Raw genomic sequence first — 19070 nt, 5'->3', positions numbered from 1 at the left:
TTAAGAAAATATTCCCATTTGCAACAGCATCAAAAATAAAATACTTATGAACAGACTTACCAAGGAGGCAAAAGACTTTTACAGTGAAACTGACAAAAAATTTCTGAAAGAAGCTAAAGACACAAACAAATGGAAAGACACCCTATGTTCATGGACTCAAAGACTTAGTTAATGTTGTTAAAAGGTCCATACTACCCAAAGCAATCTACAGATTCAATTCAATCCCTATTGAAATCCCAATGGCATTTTCTCAGAAACAGAAAAAGAAATCCTAAAATTCATATGGAATCTCAAAGGATCCCAAATAGCAAAACTAATCTTGAGAAAGAAAAACAATGCCAGAGGCCTCACAATTCCTGATTTCAAAACATCTTTACAAAGCTACAGTAATTAAACAGTATGGTACTGGTATAAAGACAAGTCATACATACCAATGGAATACACAGAGAATACAGAAATAAACTCTTACACATACGGTCAAATGATCTTCAACAAAGATGCCATGGGTACACATGGGAAAGAACAGTCTCTTCAACAAATGGTGCTGAGAAAACTGAATATCCCCAAGCAAAGAATGAAGTTGGACCCTTAACTTACACTATACAATATATAAGTTAATTCAAGATGGATTAAAGACCTAAATATATGACCTGAAACTATGAAACTCCTAGAAGAAAACATAGTGGGATAGTTTCAGGACACTGGATTTGGGTAATGAATTCTTTGACACCAAAAGCATACGCAATGAAAGCAAAAATAGCCAAATGGGACTATATCAAACTTAAAAATAAAAAATATCAAAGGAAACAATCAACAGAGTGAAAAGGCAACCTATGGAATACAATCTATTCAATCTTCTGGGCTCAACAGTCTATGTCAGGAGTACAGGAACCAGAGGGTTGAGGCTGGAAGATAGTAGAGGGGCCAAGGGACATCTCTTAAAGACAAGGAAGGACAGATGGGATGACAGAACGCAAGTAAGAAAGCACACAAAGTCTGCAACCAGAGGTGGGTGTTTTAATTAAAGGTTTCAGGGGTAAAACAGTTCAGACCTACCTGCCTATGGGAATGGGAAGGAGCAGGAAGCAGAGGTGAAGGTTTTTGAAGATAAAATGGGTGGGGAACTGAGATGTTGTTAGAGGTTACCCATGTAAACAAAGACAGCGGATCTGCAGCAGAGTACAAAAGTATGAGTTCTTCGAAGACTGAGAAAGGCCTGGGAGATAACTAGATAATGAAGAGAGAAGATGACACAGCCAGAAAAGCACAGCCTCAAAGGAACAGGGATTCTTATACTGAGAAAATAACAGAAACAGTCCAGAAGCATTAGTGGAAAAAACGAGTAACAGTGTGTAGGAAACAAAGTCAAGGCTTACAGCACCCTGTATCCAGTAATGTAGAGACTGTTCTCACCAAGTCACCACTTTTCACTCCTTATTTTACTTAACCTTGCTGAGAAATGTAGGCCTTTTGGAAATTGTTGACTGTGGGCTTTCAGGACACTATTTCCTGATTTCCTCCTTTCTCTCTAGCTGTTCTTCAGATACTTCCCTTCCTAATCTAGAAATGCTTATTATACTCCCCAGGGACCAGCCATTAGACACTTTTTCTTTTGTATTTCTCTTCGGACAGTTTCATCTTTCAAGGCTTTAGGAACACCTGATGACTTCCAAATGTCTCCTTCAGTATAGTTCAAACTTTGCTTGAGAAACTAGTACTATTCCAGCTCCTATGGCTATTTCTATATGGGCTCTTTCTTCAAGGAACTTACTGTTTAAAGGGGAAAAAAACCAGAAGATTTTAACATCATAGGGACTCAAGAGGTATGGCAATATAAAGAGAGGCAATTTGACCAAGATGAATCACAAAGGATGACTAGGAACTGACAACACAAAGGGTGGGAAGACTGGTTCAGATAAGAGGGAAATGAGTGAGTGAAGGCAGAAGAGCCTAAGAACATGGTCTTATGACAACTGGAAGCAGTTCAACAGTAAAAAGTTCAAAGAAGGACTCAAAAAATATGAAGAGGCAGGGAGAAGCCACATTATGGGAGACTTTATAAGATATGATAAGAAATTCAGATTTTAGCCAGCAGAGGAGTAATCTTACAAAGGCTAATAACTTTCTCCACATAAAAATTCATGCACATATACTCCATCTGGCAAAAAGTTTCAGAACGTTCACACACTATTCATAAGCCACTAGATAAGAACACTTGCAGCAGGAGTCACTAAAGGGTTTTAAGCAGGTCAGTGACTAAGTCAAATCTGCCTTTATGATAATTCCATTTTCTAAACTGGGACCAAAGTTGGCAGAACTGGAGACAGGCAATCGAGTTAAGTGATGACTACTATTATAGACCAGGCAAAGAATGAAGAAGTAGCAGGAAAGAAGAGGAAACTGATGCAAGAAACATTTAAAAGATACTGCTACTACATACTGCTATGTAGGGGCAAATGAGTTGAAACAGCTAATACCTAGGTTTCTAAGATGGACACCTGGGTAGAAGGTAGCGCTACAAGCTGAAATGATAACGATAAACATTCATTAACATACAGTGAGTGGTTTTTGTAAATTATGTCCTTTAATCTTCACAAATTATCCTAAGAGCGAGGATTGTAAACTATTCCCACTAACATTTCTTAAACTTTTTTTAAGGACACGTAAGATATAATGAATAAAATGCAAAATTCACACTGATTCTAAAAACTGCTTCATTGGAGTACTTCAACAAAACAGCAGAATTTTGCTCATTCTGCCTTCTGAGAAGACTCAGTCAGAGGCAGTTCATCTATTCATCCATCCCTACCATGAACCAGAAGCATGTTTCCTTGTATACAAAACAGAATATATAGGTTTCTACAATGCTTTGTGGTAGAAAAGTGGACAGACTATGACTCATGTCACTTCTATGCCTAACACTTTTCATTAGTTCCCATGTCTATCAGGAGAAAACCAGGGACTTTTCAGTAGTGTCAAGGCCTTTCACTATATGGTTCTAGCTTTCTAATTCCAACTACATTTTTCACCACTTCTCTCGTCTCGTAACTCTGTATTCCAGCATAACAGTTCAGAGGATTTGTTCTGCTGTCTTCCTTGGCTCCAGGTCTTAAAAAAGTTTTTCTTCCTGCCTAGAATACTATGATCTCAACATTTATAACTAATCATCCTCAAAGATTCAGCTTAGCTATCATTTCCAGGATCACGACTGCTGCTCCCACAGTAACCTGTACCTACTCTCAGTACACCTTATAATAACTGCCTATTAATTACATGGTAAGCTCCCTGAGACACATGATCCGGTAATTTATTTATTAATAAATTAATAAATAACCCAGTGAATTTCAGAGCCTCAATGAGGAGTCTTCAATTTCTCTCCTGATATTGTCTAGATAACAGTGTCAATTAACTCTATCTTTTTCTAGTACTTAACCATAAAGGGAAACAGATGTCAGGATACCTCCCAGTTTCTTAGGTATATCAGATACACACAAAAGAATATGCAAAGGCTCAGTCTGAAGAAGAACGTGCTATCAGAACCCATAGGAGAGAAACCTGAAAACAGAAGAGCTATCTTTATTTGGTTGAAGAGATTTGTATCTTTTACTTCAGAATGTATTTCAAGATGTTACTTAATCCATAAATGTTTTTATACACATATAAGTATATTTGAGTTGAAAGTCGTATAGAAATATTTTCTCCCACTCCACATTGAAAACAGCATCCAAGCTATATCTCAACTTCTGATTTCTGGTTCCACAAGTAAGGAGCTAGGAAATCACTTCTCCAATCCAATAACAAGTAAAAAGCTAAAGAGACTAAAAAATCCACAACTCTTCTTGAATCCCTAAGGGAGGGAGAACATAAACTGCAAACTGTTGTCCCTAATACTGAAGAGACAAACACAGTTTTACTGAAGCAGAGATCCACAAGCAGGAATCTGTGACAGGACATGAGACTGAGCATAGGTAAGTCTAGAGTTAAAAACTCTAGGGGGGCCCAGTCACAGGGGAGCCCCCACAGTTCTTATGAGACTTACCCCAAGAAGCTCAAGCAGGTTCTCAAAGCAAGTACTGGGGATAATCCTCTCATACTTCCAGCAGGGATAGGAGAAAAGGAACCATTTTGAGACACACCAGAGCCCTCTATTTTTCTTACCAAGGCCTGTCCTCAAGCAAACTAGTTTACCAGAGCCTACCCTGATGGGATATTATCAAATGCTTCCTTTCCCCTTATATCTCACTATCACATTACTAAAGCCCTATTTATAGCAATTCCTTTACTTGGGAAATCATGTGCAGCTATTAAGAAAAAATTACAAAGCATACTAAAAGGCAAAAAACACTATTTGCAACCACAGAGCAAGCATAAGAACTAGAAATGGCAGGGATGTTGGAATTAACACACCAGAAATTTAAACCAACTAAGGGCTAGTTAATATATAATTTACTAGTTTTAATGAATAAAGTGGACAGCATGTAGGAACAGATGAACAATGTAAACAGAGAGATGGATATCCTAAGAAAGAACTAAAACAAACCAACCTGGAGATCAAAAACACTGAAACAGAATTCAAAAATGTCTTTTATGGGCTTAATAGTAGACTGGAAACAACTTTTCTCAGTAGACTGAGAAAAGACTCTCTGAACTTGAAGATATATCAATACAATCACCAAAAACTGAAAAGCAAACAGAGCAAAGACTAACAAACACAAAACTGACTATCTAAGGACTGTGGGACAACTATAAAAAGTGTAGCATACACATACAAGGGATACCAGAAAAAGAAAAGACCATCAGAAATACTTGAAACAATGACTGAGAATGTCCCCAAATTAATATCAGACACCAAACAACAGATCCAGGAAGCTCAGAAAACACCAAGCAGGATAAATGCCCCCCCAAAAACCCTACACTTAGGCATATCATTTTCAGACTATAGATAATCAAAGGTAAAGAAAAAATTCTGAAAGAAGCCAGAGGAGGGAAACTCCTTACCTACAGAAGATCAAAAATAAGAATTACATCTGACTTCTCCTCAGAAACTATGAAAGGAGAGTGAAATGAAATATATAGAGTATTAAGGGGGGAAAAAGAAAGAAAAAAAAACCAACTTAGGGCTCCCCTGGTGGCACGGTGGTTGAGAGTCCGCCTGCCAATGCAGGGGACGTGGGTTCGTGCCCCGGTCTGGGAAGATCCCACATGCCGTGGAGCAGTTAGGCCATGTAGGCCCGTGAGCCATGGCTGCTGAGCCTGCGTGTCCGGAGCCTGTGCTCCGCAACGGGAGAGGCCACAACAGTGAGAGGCCTGCGTAGCTCAAAAAACAAAAAACAAAAAACACCAACTTAGAATTCTGTACCCTGTGAAATTCTTCTTTAAATGTGAGGAAGAAATAAAGACTCAGACAGATAAAACTTCAGGGAATTTGTTGTCAGTAGACCAGCCTTCTTGTTACAAGAAGTTCTCTAGAGAGAAGGAAAATGATACAGGATCAGAACCTCAAATTTACATAAAGAAGGAAGAGCACTGTAAAAGAAATAAGTGGAAAGTAAAGTAAAACCTTTTATTTTTCTTTATCTTAACTGACCTATCAGGTAACAGTTTGTTCAAAATAATACCACCATGTATTTGGTTACGAATACTTATGTGTGTGTACATATATGCTCATATATCTGTATATATATGCTTATATATGTATGTATGTGTATGTATGCTATTATCCAAGTGAAATGTATGACCGCAATGATACAAAGAATAGGAGGAAGGAATTAGGGTTATTTTGTTATTACAAGGTACTCACACTCCCTGTAATGTGATATAGCATTATTTGAAAGTGGACTAAGAGTAGATGTAAATGCAAACTCTATGACATCCACTAAATAAAGTAAAAATGTAGGATAACTGATATGCTAACAAAGGAGAGAAAATGGAATCATATAATATGCTCAAGTAAAAACCACAAAAGGCAGAAAAAGAATAGAAGACAAAAATAGGAACAAAAAACAAGGGCAACAAATAGAAAATAGTAACAAACATGTTAGATATTAAACCAACTGTATCAATAATCAGTTTAAACATTAACGGTCTAAATGCACCAATTAAAAGAGATGTCAGAGTGGATCAAAAAATAAGACCCAACTATATGTTTTCTATACTTCAAATATAAAGACACATATAAATTTAAAAAGATAGAAAAAATATATGCCATGCTAACAATAATCAAAAGAAAGCAGGAGTAGCTATATTAACTTCAGCCAGAGGGCTTCCCTGGTGGCGCAGTGGTTAAGAATCCACCTGCCGATGCAGGGGACACGGGCTCGATCCCTGGTCTGGGAAGATCCCACATGCTGCGGAGCCACTAAGCCCGCGTGCCACAACTACTGAGCTTGTGCTCTAGAGCCCGCAAGCCACAACTACTGAGCCCGCGTACTGCAACTACTGAAGCCCGTGCGCCTAGAGCCTGTGCTCTGCAACAAGAGAAGCCACCACAATGAGAAGCCTGTGCACTGCAACGAAGAGCAGCTCCCACTCACCGCAACTAGAGAAAAGACCATGCACAGCAACGAAGACCCAATGCAGCCAAAAATAATATAAAATAAATAATTTCAGCCAGAGCAGATTTCAAAGCAAAGTAGTTATCAGGGTTAAAAAAGGGGCATTACATAATGCGAAATGGGTCAGTTCTCCAAGAAGATATTATAATCCTTCATGTGTATGCCCCTAACAACAGAGCATCAAATTACATGAGGCAAAAAGTGATAGAACTGCAAGGAAAAACAGATGAATCCACTACCATAGTTGGAGACTTCAATACCTCTCTATCAGGAATGGGCAGATCTAGCAGGCAGAAAATCATTAAGGACACAGATGACTCAATAGCACCATCAATCAACTGGATATAATCGACATCTCTGGACTACTTCATCCAACAACAGATTACACATTCTTCTCAAACTCACATGGAACATTCACCAAGACAGACCACATTCTGGGCCAAAAAACACACCTTAACACATTTAAAAGAACAGAAATCATACAATGTCTACATTCAGACTACAACGGAATTAAACTAGAAATCAGTAACAGAAATATAACTGGAAAATCTCAAAATATGTGGAGATTAAACAACACATTTCTAAGTAACACAAGTCAAAGAAAAAATCACAAGAGAAACTAAAAAATATTTTGAAATAAGCACAACTCATCAAAATTTGTGAGATGCAGTGAAAGCAGTGCTTTACAGGGAACTCATAACATTAAATGCATTTATTAGGAAAGAAGATCTTAAAAAAAAAATCAATCATCTAAGCTCCCACCTTAGTAAACTAGAATAAAGAGCAAATTAAATCCAAAGTAAGCAGAAGAAATAATAAAAGTTAGAGCAGAAATCAATGAAATTGAAAAAAGGAAATCCACAGAGAAAAACCAAAATCTGGTTCTTTGAAAAGATCAATAATAAAACTGGTAATCCTCTAACCAGGCTAATTAAGGAAAAGAGAAGGCACACAAATTATTAATATCAGAAATGAAAGAGGGCACATTGCTACAAATCACATGGACATTAAAAAAACAATAAAGGAGTACTATGAACAATTCTATGCCCACGAAATTGGTAACCTACATGCAATGGACCAATTCCTTGAAAGACACAGTCTGTCAAAACTCACAAGAAACAGACAACCTGAGTAGGCCTATATCTATTAAAGATATTAAATCAATTAAAAAATAACCTTCCAGGGTTTCCCTGGTGGCGCAGTGGTTGAGAGTCCGCCTGCCGATGCAGGGGACGCGGGTTCGTGTCACGGTCCGGGAAGATCCCACATGCCGCGGAGTGGCTGGGCCCGTGAGCCATGCCCGCTGAGCCTGTGCGTCCGGAGCCTGTGCTCCACAACGGGAGAGGCCACAACAGTGAGAGGCCCGCGTAAAGCAAAAAAAATAAAAAAATAAAAAAAATAACCTTCCAAAACAGAAAGCACCACTACCAGAAAGGTTTAACAAAAATTTAAGGAAGAAACTATACCAATTCTCTACAATCTCTTTCAGAGGACACAAGTTATATCACCATAGTCTACTCTGATAAAAGGCTTACTTCTCCCATGATATAATGCATGTACAGTACTGAGCACTATGGCTTGTCATATGGTAAGTGCGCAAGAAGATGTTATTACCCAAGTTCTGTAGGCTATGTACATATATCAGTTTATTTATATTTAACTGATCCTAGAATATTCTTCCTACATTTCTACAAGGGAATTGAAAAGGTAGAAATAAACATTTTACATAAATGTAGTCATTTCACTCTTTCACATAATAAATACTTACTACCTCTTGTATGCCCGGCACTCTCATTAGGCTTCCAGGCTACTGACAGTATTAAATGAGCCAGACAACAAAGAAATCAATAGGAAACCAGTCAGATGGCATTAAATCCCATGAAGATAAATACAGCACAGAAAGGGGCACAGGGAAGACAGAGCATGACCATTCTTTGAAGAAAGTTGGTCAAGGGAGGCCTCTCTGATAAGGTATCATTTAAGAGCTCTAAAGCAAGTAAGAAAGGAGGCCATGTGGATATCACAGAGAAGGGTCACAGAAAACAGGCACAAATCTTAAGAACACCAAAACATTAAGGGCAAGAGCATAAAGCCAGTGTAGACAAAAATGGTCAAGAGAAAATGGAAAGGTCACAGAAGTGAAAGGAAGTTCATACAGGGCCTTGTAGATCCTTTGATTTTACTCTGAGAGAGACGGGAAGCCTTTGAAAGGTTTTGAGTATAAGCAACATGGTTTAACTTCGATCTTAAAAAAGATCACTCTGGCAGCTACACAGAAAATACCTTGGTAAGGGGTAAGTATGGAAGCAGCAAGACTACTGGGAAACAACTTCATTCTTTTGGCAAATGATGGCTTTAATCAGAGTGGTTGAGGTGGAAATGGTGTTTAAAAAAAAAAAGTTGTTGAAGTATCAATTAATTTTAAAGGTGGAGTCAATAGGATTTGCTGATGTGAGTAAGACAAAGAGAAAACAAGGATGCTTCCAAAACAAAACTTTGGATGAACTGGAAGAAAAAAAGAGTTGCCACTGATTAAAATGGCAAAAAGATTACAAGAGAAGCAGATTTGAGAGGATGAAAATCAAGAGCTCTATTTTGTTTTGGACTTAAGTGTGAGAATCAGGCATCCAATTATTAGATATATATGTCTACAGTTCAGAAGGTAAGTCGGAGTTGGAGATGAAAATATGCAAGTTGTCATAGTATATATGTTAAAGTTCTTACCTAGAGAGAACAGATAATGATGGCCTGAGAACTAGGTCCTTGGTCATTATCCAACATTTAGAAAAAATAGGCTTTCCAAACACTGAACCATAAATCACTTGATACATTTACCCTTGGTTCCACTTACTGTATTAGTTATAGACCTGAAAACATAGCCTAAGTGTTAGAGATAGGGTTGGGGAGTAACTACCAAAGATAAGAAATCTGAAGTTACTAGAAACTGCTTTGAAATCATTAAGAAAATTAAAGAGTCTAAATTAATATGTGCAAAAAGACTACTACATGGTATATATAAATTTAAACAAAATTCAAGTATATAATACATATATAATTGAATAAAAAGATCTGGGTTATTGTGTTAGTTCTATTTCTAGGCTAAACTATAAATTAGCATGCAGCTGTTAAAAACTTTTACTATGTTTTTCTGCACTCTAGGAAATGGGTGACACTAGGAATTCCTAAAAACAGGCATATTCTTTAATTTTATATAAATTACTATTTTAAATGTACTCAAGGTGTTCCCTAGTTAAAGGATGTCAAATGCAAATGCATCTCAAAGTGCTAAAAAAAAATCATGCTTTAATAAATTTAAGATGTTGCCATTAATAAAACACACTAGCTAATTCTTAGGTAAAAACAAGATTCCTTCATCACCTATTTTGTAAATCAAGACCCACAAGATTAAGGTAGAACAAATCTTACTAAACTACTGCCTGGTTACAATTTCTACAGGTATAGGAATTTGAGAAACTGTATCAACCTCACATTCTTGCCATCCTTGGTTTTTACTACAAAATGCAAGCCTCCATCTTTCCTTTTCCATTCTTTACTCTTGATTCATCCATCTAACCTCCTCCACCAAGATGTCTAGAAATACATTTATGATATAGGCTGTCACCTATCTTCAACTGCTTTATATAATAGTTCCTCAATCTCTTAGCTTTCACTAAAACCTGATTTACCCCCGAAGGCTTTTCTTACGTTGCAATCCTTTTAGGTGAGGGTTCCATAGACAACTCAAACCCCTAAGTGCACCATTTTTATTCTAATTGCTTATATTAAAAATAATGCCCATCCCCCCAAACAAAACAAAGCACAGCACAAACACAACTTATTCTTTGAAACTCATGTTATCTACCTGAAATCCTTCTTCTTTCCCTCTCTGGCCTGGTAAATTATACCCATATACTAAAGGCTCTATTTTTCCCGAGTTATATTGCTGGCATTGTGACTTCAATGTCTGTGTGCATGATCTATCCCAACACTCTAGCCCCCAAAATATTTGACTTTCTTAACTTGAGGGTCCCTCACCTCCTCTCAATTTCAGCCAATCACCACCTTAGGCTCTGATCATTATCATCTATCTTTGTAAGAGTTTCACTTATACTGAACTATCTCTTTGACCCATCAGGCTTTTTGTAACCAACCCAACATCTTCACCTGGCATCACAACCTTTCCAACAGTGGCCATCGCCAATGACATATAAGTTCAACTACTCCAATGTTAACACTCTACACATATGCCACTTCCCATATGCTCTAATAGCCAACCCTGAAATACCATGCATTTTCGTCTAGCTATTAAAGAAAAGTCTTTAAACTGCAAGTATGCAGTAAGCTAACCTTAGCTGGCCACTCAGTAGCATGAGACTCTCAATAATATCTGGTCCACTTCTTCACCCATTTCCCCCAGTAACTTTCCAAGTTTTCAGTCTTCTCAAATCCCCTAACCAAACTCCATGTTCCATGAGAACTACTTGAAAATATTTCTTAAAAAGTTACATAGTCAGGACTTCCCTGGCTGTGCAGTGGTTAAGAATCCTCCTGCTAATGCAGGGGACATGGGTTCAAGCCCTGGTCCAGGAAGATCCCACATGCTGTGAACAACTAAGCCCGTGTGCCACAACTACTGAGCCTGCCCTCTAGAGCCCACAAGCCACAACTACTGAGCCCGCATGCCACAACTACTGAAGCCCACGTGCCTAGAGCCCGTGCTGTGCAACAAGAGAAGCCACCGCAATGCAAAGCCCGCGCACCGCAACGAAGAGTAGCCCCTGATCGCCGCAACTAGAGAAAGCCCACAGGCAGCAAACAAAGACCCAACACAGCCATAAATAGATAGATAAATTTATTACAAAAAAAAGTTACAGGGTCACAAAACTACCAAGAAATATCACCTTACTCCCATTAGGATGGCTACTATGAAAAAAACAGATAATTACAAATACTGATGAGAATGTGGAGAAATTATAACCTTTGTGCATTATTAGGTCAGAATGCTAATTTGGTGCAGCCACCGTAGAAAACAGTACAGAGGTTCCTCAGAAAATTAAAAATAGGACTACCATATGATCCAGCAATCCCACTTCTGGGTATATACCCAAAGAAATAAAAGCAGGGTCTCAAAGAGCTATTTGTACATTGCAGCATTATTCACAATAGCTAAAACATAAGCAACCTGTGTCCATCAACAGATGAACGGATAAACAAAATACGGTACATACATACAACAGATTATTCAGCCTTAAAAAGGAAGAAAATTCTGACATATGCTACAACAGGGATGAACCCTGACATCATGCTACATAAGTAAAATAAGCCAATCACAAAAAGACAAATACTGTGGGCACTCACAGTAAATGAGGTAGAGTCGTTAAAATCATAAAGACAGAAAGTAGAATGGTGGTTGCCAGGGGCTAGGGAGAAGGGTGAATGGGGAGTGATTGTTTAACAGGTACATTTTCAGTTCTGCAAGATGAAAAGAGTTATGCAGATGATGGTGGCAATGACTGCACGACAATATGGATGTACTTAATACCACTAAATTGTATACTTAAAAATAGTAAAGATGGTAAATTTTGTTATGTGCATTTTACCACAAAAAAATTTTTTTAACGGTTACATGGACACATAAATTTGAGAAATACATTTTATAGTCCCTTCTTGGAGATGCACAATGTACATCAGCATTTTAAAGGATTTCCACTATTTTCAGTAGAGAAATCTGCTGTTTAAGTCTGCATGTCCCAAGCTTAATCCACAACCACTTTTTCAAGAAGCACACAGTGGTGTAGCTACCTAATTTACTAAGAAAATTGACAGTTCAGACACAAATGACTTTGACTTCCCCATTCTTACCTACCAATACATTTAACATCACATATCCATTTTTACCTCCTTCTTCTAGTTTCATAAGATCTGGGTCTTTGCTCTTATTCAAGAGAAATCCCTACACCTATATTCTTCATTCCAACCCTTACTATCTTAAAAACCTTGCTTCAACAATTATCACTTCTCATATTATCTTAAACTTCTTATATTCTCACAACTAATCACTGAAGTCTTACCTACTTTACCTTCTATTTTTCTTTCATCCAGAAAACTTTATCTTGAATTCCTAATATACCACTGCCCTTATTTAGGCCCTCATTGACTGAAGCCCTGGTCAACGTACCACCACATGATTTCTCCTCAATCCTGCCTCCCTGTTGGCAAAGTTATTAAAAATATACACCTAACAAGGTTACTACCCCTACTTAGCAAGTTCTTTACTGACTCCCAAATACCTATGAGAGACAGGCCAAGGTCCTTTACATAGTATGCAAGCACCTAGTCCTTTCTTTCAAGTCTCACCTCCTTCAATTTCCTACATTTCAGTCAGTCTATGATCTAAAAATCCTCAACTGCCTACTGTTCCCTACATTCACTATGCTGCTTTGTAACTCTGCTCCTGCTTCTGCCTAGAACGTGCTACCTAACTCCCAGTCACACTTCAAGACTTAACTTAGCCTTCCCTGATCACCCCTATTTCCCTGCCATCTGGATTAGGTCCCTATTGCATCAGGGTACTTGAGTACCCTGGTACTTCTTTATGTTCATGTTCCATCCTGGGTATCCTTCTACCACAATGATTGAAATGATTTGCTTCTGGGTCTTTCACACTGACTAGACTAAATTTATGTAGGTTAATTTAGCTTAACTAATCTTATGCATCTCTGCATCCACAAAACAGCACCCAATATCTTATACACAGCAGGCACTTAATAAATGATTGTTAAGCTGAACTCCTCCCCATCTATTTCCCCAAAACTGCTAGGTGAGCAAAAATATGTAAGAATCCAGGGGCATGCAATTATCTATCCAGAAGTAGAAATCTAGTAGCATGTTACCAAGATTTAGAGGTATTTATTTGGTAGGGAAAATATTAGACATGCGTATTCCTATCTTCCAATTTACTTTTTAAAGCATTATACTCTCTTTAACTGGAAATTATTTTCAAATAATGTGATACCATTTAAAGCAATCTAGAGCAACTTAAAAGACACCACAGCCTCAACCAAGTTATACTTACATTCGGCTAGCTTCAATGTCGTCAGACTGAGGTTCTCCTGATGATCTGTAAAATGCAATTCAGTAAAGTTAAGCAAAATATTCCATATTTCAAAAAGGGGCAAACATTTTATTTTGGAAGACAAATTTGACAACAAGATTTAATGGTTAACAGTTTTAAAAGTTCAACATGTGAAAAAGTGATCAAATCAGATTGCCATACAACACATTTATTGTAAGGGCTAGACTAATAAAAACTCAGTTCTCTTTTTTTTTTTTTTAAGGAAAGGAAACTGTAAACACTATATTTAGATACCAACATACAAACCAGTGTAATAAATCATAATTACTCACGAAGTCAAATATTTATAATAAAAACCCACAACTATGAAACCTTCTACAGCCAAGTACTGGTTACCCACAATATCAAAAGTATTCACTGGTATTAACAGTCCCAAACTTTAGATGAGGGATCAGCAAACTACTGCCTGGGATGACAAACTAAGGCCTGGGTTGGCCGCCTATCTTTGTAAAGTTGTACTGGCACAGAATCATGCTCATTTATTTACGGCTGCTTTTACATTACAAAAGCAGAGCTGAGAAACTCTGTCAGAGACATGTGGCTCACAAAGCCTAAAATATTTATTACCTAGCCCTTTAAGAAAAAGTTTGCCAACCTCTGCTGTAGATAATTCAAATTTCAATCTAATACCCTTCTGAATTTTGAGACACTTAAGTCTGTTTTACCATTCTAACCATGATTACCTTATTTCAACAATGAAAGCAGCTTTCCCTGAAAATACACGGGCAGGATGTACTACCTGTCAAAATTGTACCATCCTAGGGTATTAAAATTTTGCTGTGGATAACTGTGAATTGACTTCAGTTATAAATAGTTGCCAGTTCTTTTCTTTTTTTTTTTTTTTTTAATATACTGCTGCTATTTTAAGTAGAAATACTGAAAATTCTAAGACACTAAGAAGCCTTTTATTTTCATTTTGGGGCATGAACCAATTTTGCCTACCCCATCATGCTGTTAAAAATAAATTCCTGTTACTCTATTCACTTTTACAACCAGCATCAGTCAATATATATTGTATTAAGGTGAATCAACATAATACTGATTTCTAACACTTCTAATTCACAAAACAGGTAAAATATTTTTTAGAGGTCAAAAGCTAAATTTTCAAACTGACATTACAAGGACTTGATTTGTAAATTTATAACTGACTTGAGACTTCAAATTCTAAACAACTTTTAACAAGAGAATCTTAAAATCAGAGCCACCAGAAAAGAAAAGAATCTGTTTTCCATATTTCTTAGATTTTAAAAAACTCACTTCTTTATCAGACTTTCAAAATTACCCCTCACTGCAGTGGTCCAAGGACAAGAATGCAAAAAATAAAAATAAAAAATAAAAAAAAAATCCAGCAGCTCAAATATTTATTTTAGATCTTCTTTGCAGTATATTTACATTTTCAATTTTGCACAAAATGATATTAGAACTAAAAACTGGGGCATGCTGGAGGTGGCAGTGACTTGGCAGTGACACAAATGCAAAAATTTCACTCCACCCTCTCCCCCAGGGAGCAAGCAAATCACCTTTGTGACACACCTGGTCTCCACCAGCCTTGTGGGTAAGTACCCCAAGATTGCTTCCAAACTTGTATCTCTCAGACAGAAGAGCTAAAAAGTGATGATAACCCCATGTACCAGCTGACTCATTTTTGAAAGTGCGACCCTCCAGCATCAGATGTCATACTGTAAGGAGGCAGAGCAGGCTTGCAAAACAAAAAATAAACCTGCTGGCACTAAGGGAAGAGAGGCAGATTAGAAGCTTTCATACATGTAGGCGGCAAAACTTTCAAAATTAACAGGGAAAGAGAGAGAGGGGAAAAACTGAGGACACAATGACAGGGAAATTAAACTACTACTGCAAAAAGGTAAGATACAAGCAAGAGGAAAAACAAATCCAAGTCTCAGAAGCACAATTTTTAACTGCTGCAAAGTTTTGAGATTCTGAAATGGGATAGAGGTTAAATACATCAAATGGTAACTACATTCTATTTTCCAAAGTCTATTCTCTAAACAAGAGGATATGTAAACATTAGCACCAAAATGTCATGAAATTACTGTAAATAAACTAGATCACTTAACATTAACATATATTAATGTGAGCTACCAAAAACCACTTTAAGTCAAACCAAGTAATTTAAACCAATTCAGTCAACAAGAAGAACAAAAGAATAAGGACTGAAGATTATTACCTTAAAACGATCTATCCTAGGTCTCTTAAACAGAGTTAGCATAATTGTTTTTTACTCAAAACAAAAATTGTTTTTTAATCAGAGAAAGGTGAATATACACTGAACAAATAGAAGCACCTTTTACCTTACAGTGAGCAATAACAGTACCTGCCTGAATAAATTTCTAGTCATTCTGCTTATTGTATTCTGTTTTATTCTAAATAATTAGAATATTATTTATTCTAAATATTTTACTAATTTTCTAAATAATTTACTAAAGAATATCCTAAAATTAGGATCCAAACTCTCAAAATTATAAAATACCTAAGATCTAACAATAGTTTCCAAGCTTCAATTTAGCCCCTGAAGAGTCTCTTTATTCTTTACTCTCAAGTTCTTGGAAGTAAGGATCTGGTACATATTTTAATTTTACCAAATTGAGGACATATAACCAAAGGAGAAAAAAACCCAAAAAGTATTGACTTAGGTTAACCTAAAGTTCATCAGAATAACAAATCAGAAAAGAGATTTCTATGAGGTCCAGCTTCTCTAGCCTGCAAGCCAAGCCCTTCTACTGTAACTCTCTAGGAGACAAGTATACTAGATTTATTAAAACTCTCACCACGTAAAAAGCACACTTTAAAAGGCATATTAAGACTTTTTTCATAGTTTTTTTTAATGTTCATAATAAAATGTTTATTTAAAAACTAGAAACTTTTTAGAAATACTTTCCTGTTTATTCATACAGATAGGTCTGGGGAAAGGGCACAAAATATTTTAGGAAGGAGATTAAATGGAGAAACAGGTCAACTCTTAGGTCCACTATTCTTAGCAGGCAGTATTCCTGCCAACTGTACATTTTCTTCATTTTTTTTACAGCACGTATTTTACAATGACAGCCTTTTAAAGGCTGTAAAATAACATTCAAAATTACCTTTTACAAGCTGTGGCCATTCGGTGACATCAGGGTGATCACAGCTTTGAGTCACTGATTAAAAACAGGTTGTCACACCAGTCTAGCTGCTAACTTGATCTGAGCGTAGGTTTAATAACTCTAATAAATTAAACAAATCTTTAGTTAGAACACTTTAATATATAAACCCAATTCATTGTTCAAAAATAATCTTCAAAGGTTCAAATTAGGTGCCAATGCAACAACCATCAGAAGAGTAATTATAGAAATGCTTTTAAGGACTATTTTCCAGCATTTTTTTTTCCTTAATGATTTCTTCACTTGAGAAAATATAATAATCTCCTGTACTTTTATGAAATGTTACAGTTTACAAAGCACTTTGGTCAATGGCATCTTAAATCTAAAGATAATTTGGGCTCTACCTATTCAGAGCAGATACTATAGAAAGAATTTAAAAGAAGAAAAAGAAAAAACCAAGCAGCCTTAGAGTGATTAATTGACTTGCCCAAGATTTTAGTATTAGCGTTGAAGCCAGGACTAGGATTAAAAACCCAGATATACTGACTGCCTATCCAGAGTTAGTATTCTGTGATTTTATTTAGTTTTGCTATAGAGTCTCATGATTTAAATATATGAACAAAGATTTAAAATATGGATTGACACCCCACCATTACAATAATTTAAATGGGACTAATAGTAGTACAGTTTTCCAGGTAGTCAAATGCTTAATGGAACAGTTATACACCCACACCCACACAGACACACACACACACACACACACACACACACACACACACACACACACACACACACCAGTCTATTCCTACTTATTCCATATTAAAATAGGATAATCTAACATTAGCCAAAACTCCTTGGGTATTTCATGAAAACATGTTCTCCACATCAGCCATAAACCCACTAATATTCAATTTCATGAGAGAGAATGGCAAAATATGAAAACATTTCCTCCTCCTTCAACCTAGTATCTTTTGATCCTCTGACTTGGCCTTAGCTGAATTTTCCTGATTCCTGATTATCATGGTTCACATTTATCAGGCATCCTAATCACACTGTAGTTTCAGGCAAAGATACACATCCAAAATATCCCAGAATCAAGAACTCATGTCCTGCAACTAGTTTTTCCCCTGATGATTTCCCTACCAAACTATATATCCCGGCCAAATCTGAAAAGTGAACTGAGGAAAGATGAGAAAACTAGGAAAGAAAAAAAAAGATCCTTGTTAGTTAACACCTTCCAAGTGACAACAGACAACCACAGAAGGTGGTTTACTGCACGGATCCAGAGCCCTATATAAAATAGCAAGTTATCTGAGAACCCTAAGAGAAGGGATGAAACATCAATGCTTGAGCCCATACCCTCTGCAGCCTATGAACTTGGGCTTCAAATTCAGATAAGGGTGAGAGTTTGCCTAAGAATACATTAACTTCAGGGGACTCCAATACAGGCATACTTCATTTTATTGTGCTTCACGGATATTGTGTTTTTTACAAACTGAAGGTTTGTAGCAGCCCTGCATCAAGCATGTCTATTGGTGCCATCTTTCCAACTGCATTTGCTCTCTTCATGTCTCTGTGTCACATTTCGGTAATTCCTGCAATATTTCAAACTTTTTCATCATTATTATATTTGTTATGGTGATCTGTGATCAGTAACTTTTGATGTTACTACAACAACTCGCTGAAGGCTCAGATGATGGTTAGCATATTTTAGCAATAAAGTATTTTGTAATTAAGGTATGTACATTACTTTTTTAGACATAATGCTATGGCACACTTAATAGACTGTAGTATAGTGTAGACATAATTTTTATATGCACTGAAAAGCCAAAAAATTCACCTGATTACCTTTATCTGCCTTATTGCGGTGGTCTAGGACTAAACCTGAAATACCTGAGGTATGCCTATAACTGGGATTTTTAATATATATATTAAATATATATATTAATATATATTTAATATATATATAAATATATATTCAAATTCCCCAGATTTTCCTATCATAGTTGCATGTTTTCTAATAAAAACCTAGAATATTCCTGAGGTCATATGGGAAAGAGGTAAGGCGCCCCTGAAATGAACAGTGTTTCCTGTGGGGTCCTCATAAGACTAATAGTGTATGTGGATTTAAAAGCTGCAAGTCTAACTTTCCAACCTGTAAACATAAAAATGAGAAAGTCAAAATACCTTTTAACTGATTAATTAATTGAGATGAATTAATTCATTAAAGAGCTACGTGTATTGTGAAAATTACTGAGGCAAGTCCTCTCTTCTAGACCTCCGTTT

General features: G+C 36.7%; 1 protein-coding gene across 4 annotated transcripts in view; it reads right to left on the bottom strand.

Annotated features, from left to right (window-relative positions):
* The window catches only part of UBE3A (ubiquitin protein ligase E3A), a 90485-nt gene that overhangs the window by 43051 nt on the left and 28364 nt on the right, over window positions 1-19070 (bottom strand). Inside the window, exons 3-5 of one of the 4 annotated variants that reach the window (XM_060005525.1) lie at window positions 16788-16907; window positions 15210-15293; window positions 13630-13674 (exon numbers count right to left, since the gene is read on the bottom strand). In XM_060005525.1, the coding sequence (XP_059861508.1) occupies window positions 13630-13631 (2 nt within the window). In that variant the 5' untranslated portion in view covers window positions 13632-13674; window positions 15210-15293; window positions 16788-16907. The remainder of the gene's footprint in view (window positions 1-13629; window positions 13675-15209; window positions 15294-16787; window positions 16908-19070) is intronic. The other 3 variants (XM_060005524.1, XM_060005523.1, XM_060005526.1) reach the window with 3 other exon arrangements.

Source organism: Delphinus delphis, chromosome 2, assembly GCF_949987515.2.
Source record: "Delphinus delphis chromosome 2, mDelDel1.2, whole genome shotgun sequence".
Taxonomy (NCBI): domain Eukaryota; kingdom Metazoa; phylum Chordata; class Mammalia; order Artiodactyla; family Delphinidae; genus Delphinus; species Delphinus delphis.
Note: the sequence above shows the minus strand (reverse complement) of the source record. Positions and strands in the feature narration are given on the sequence as shown.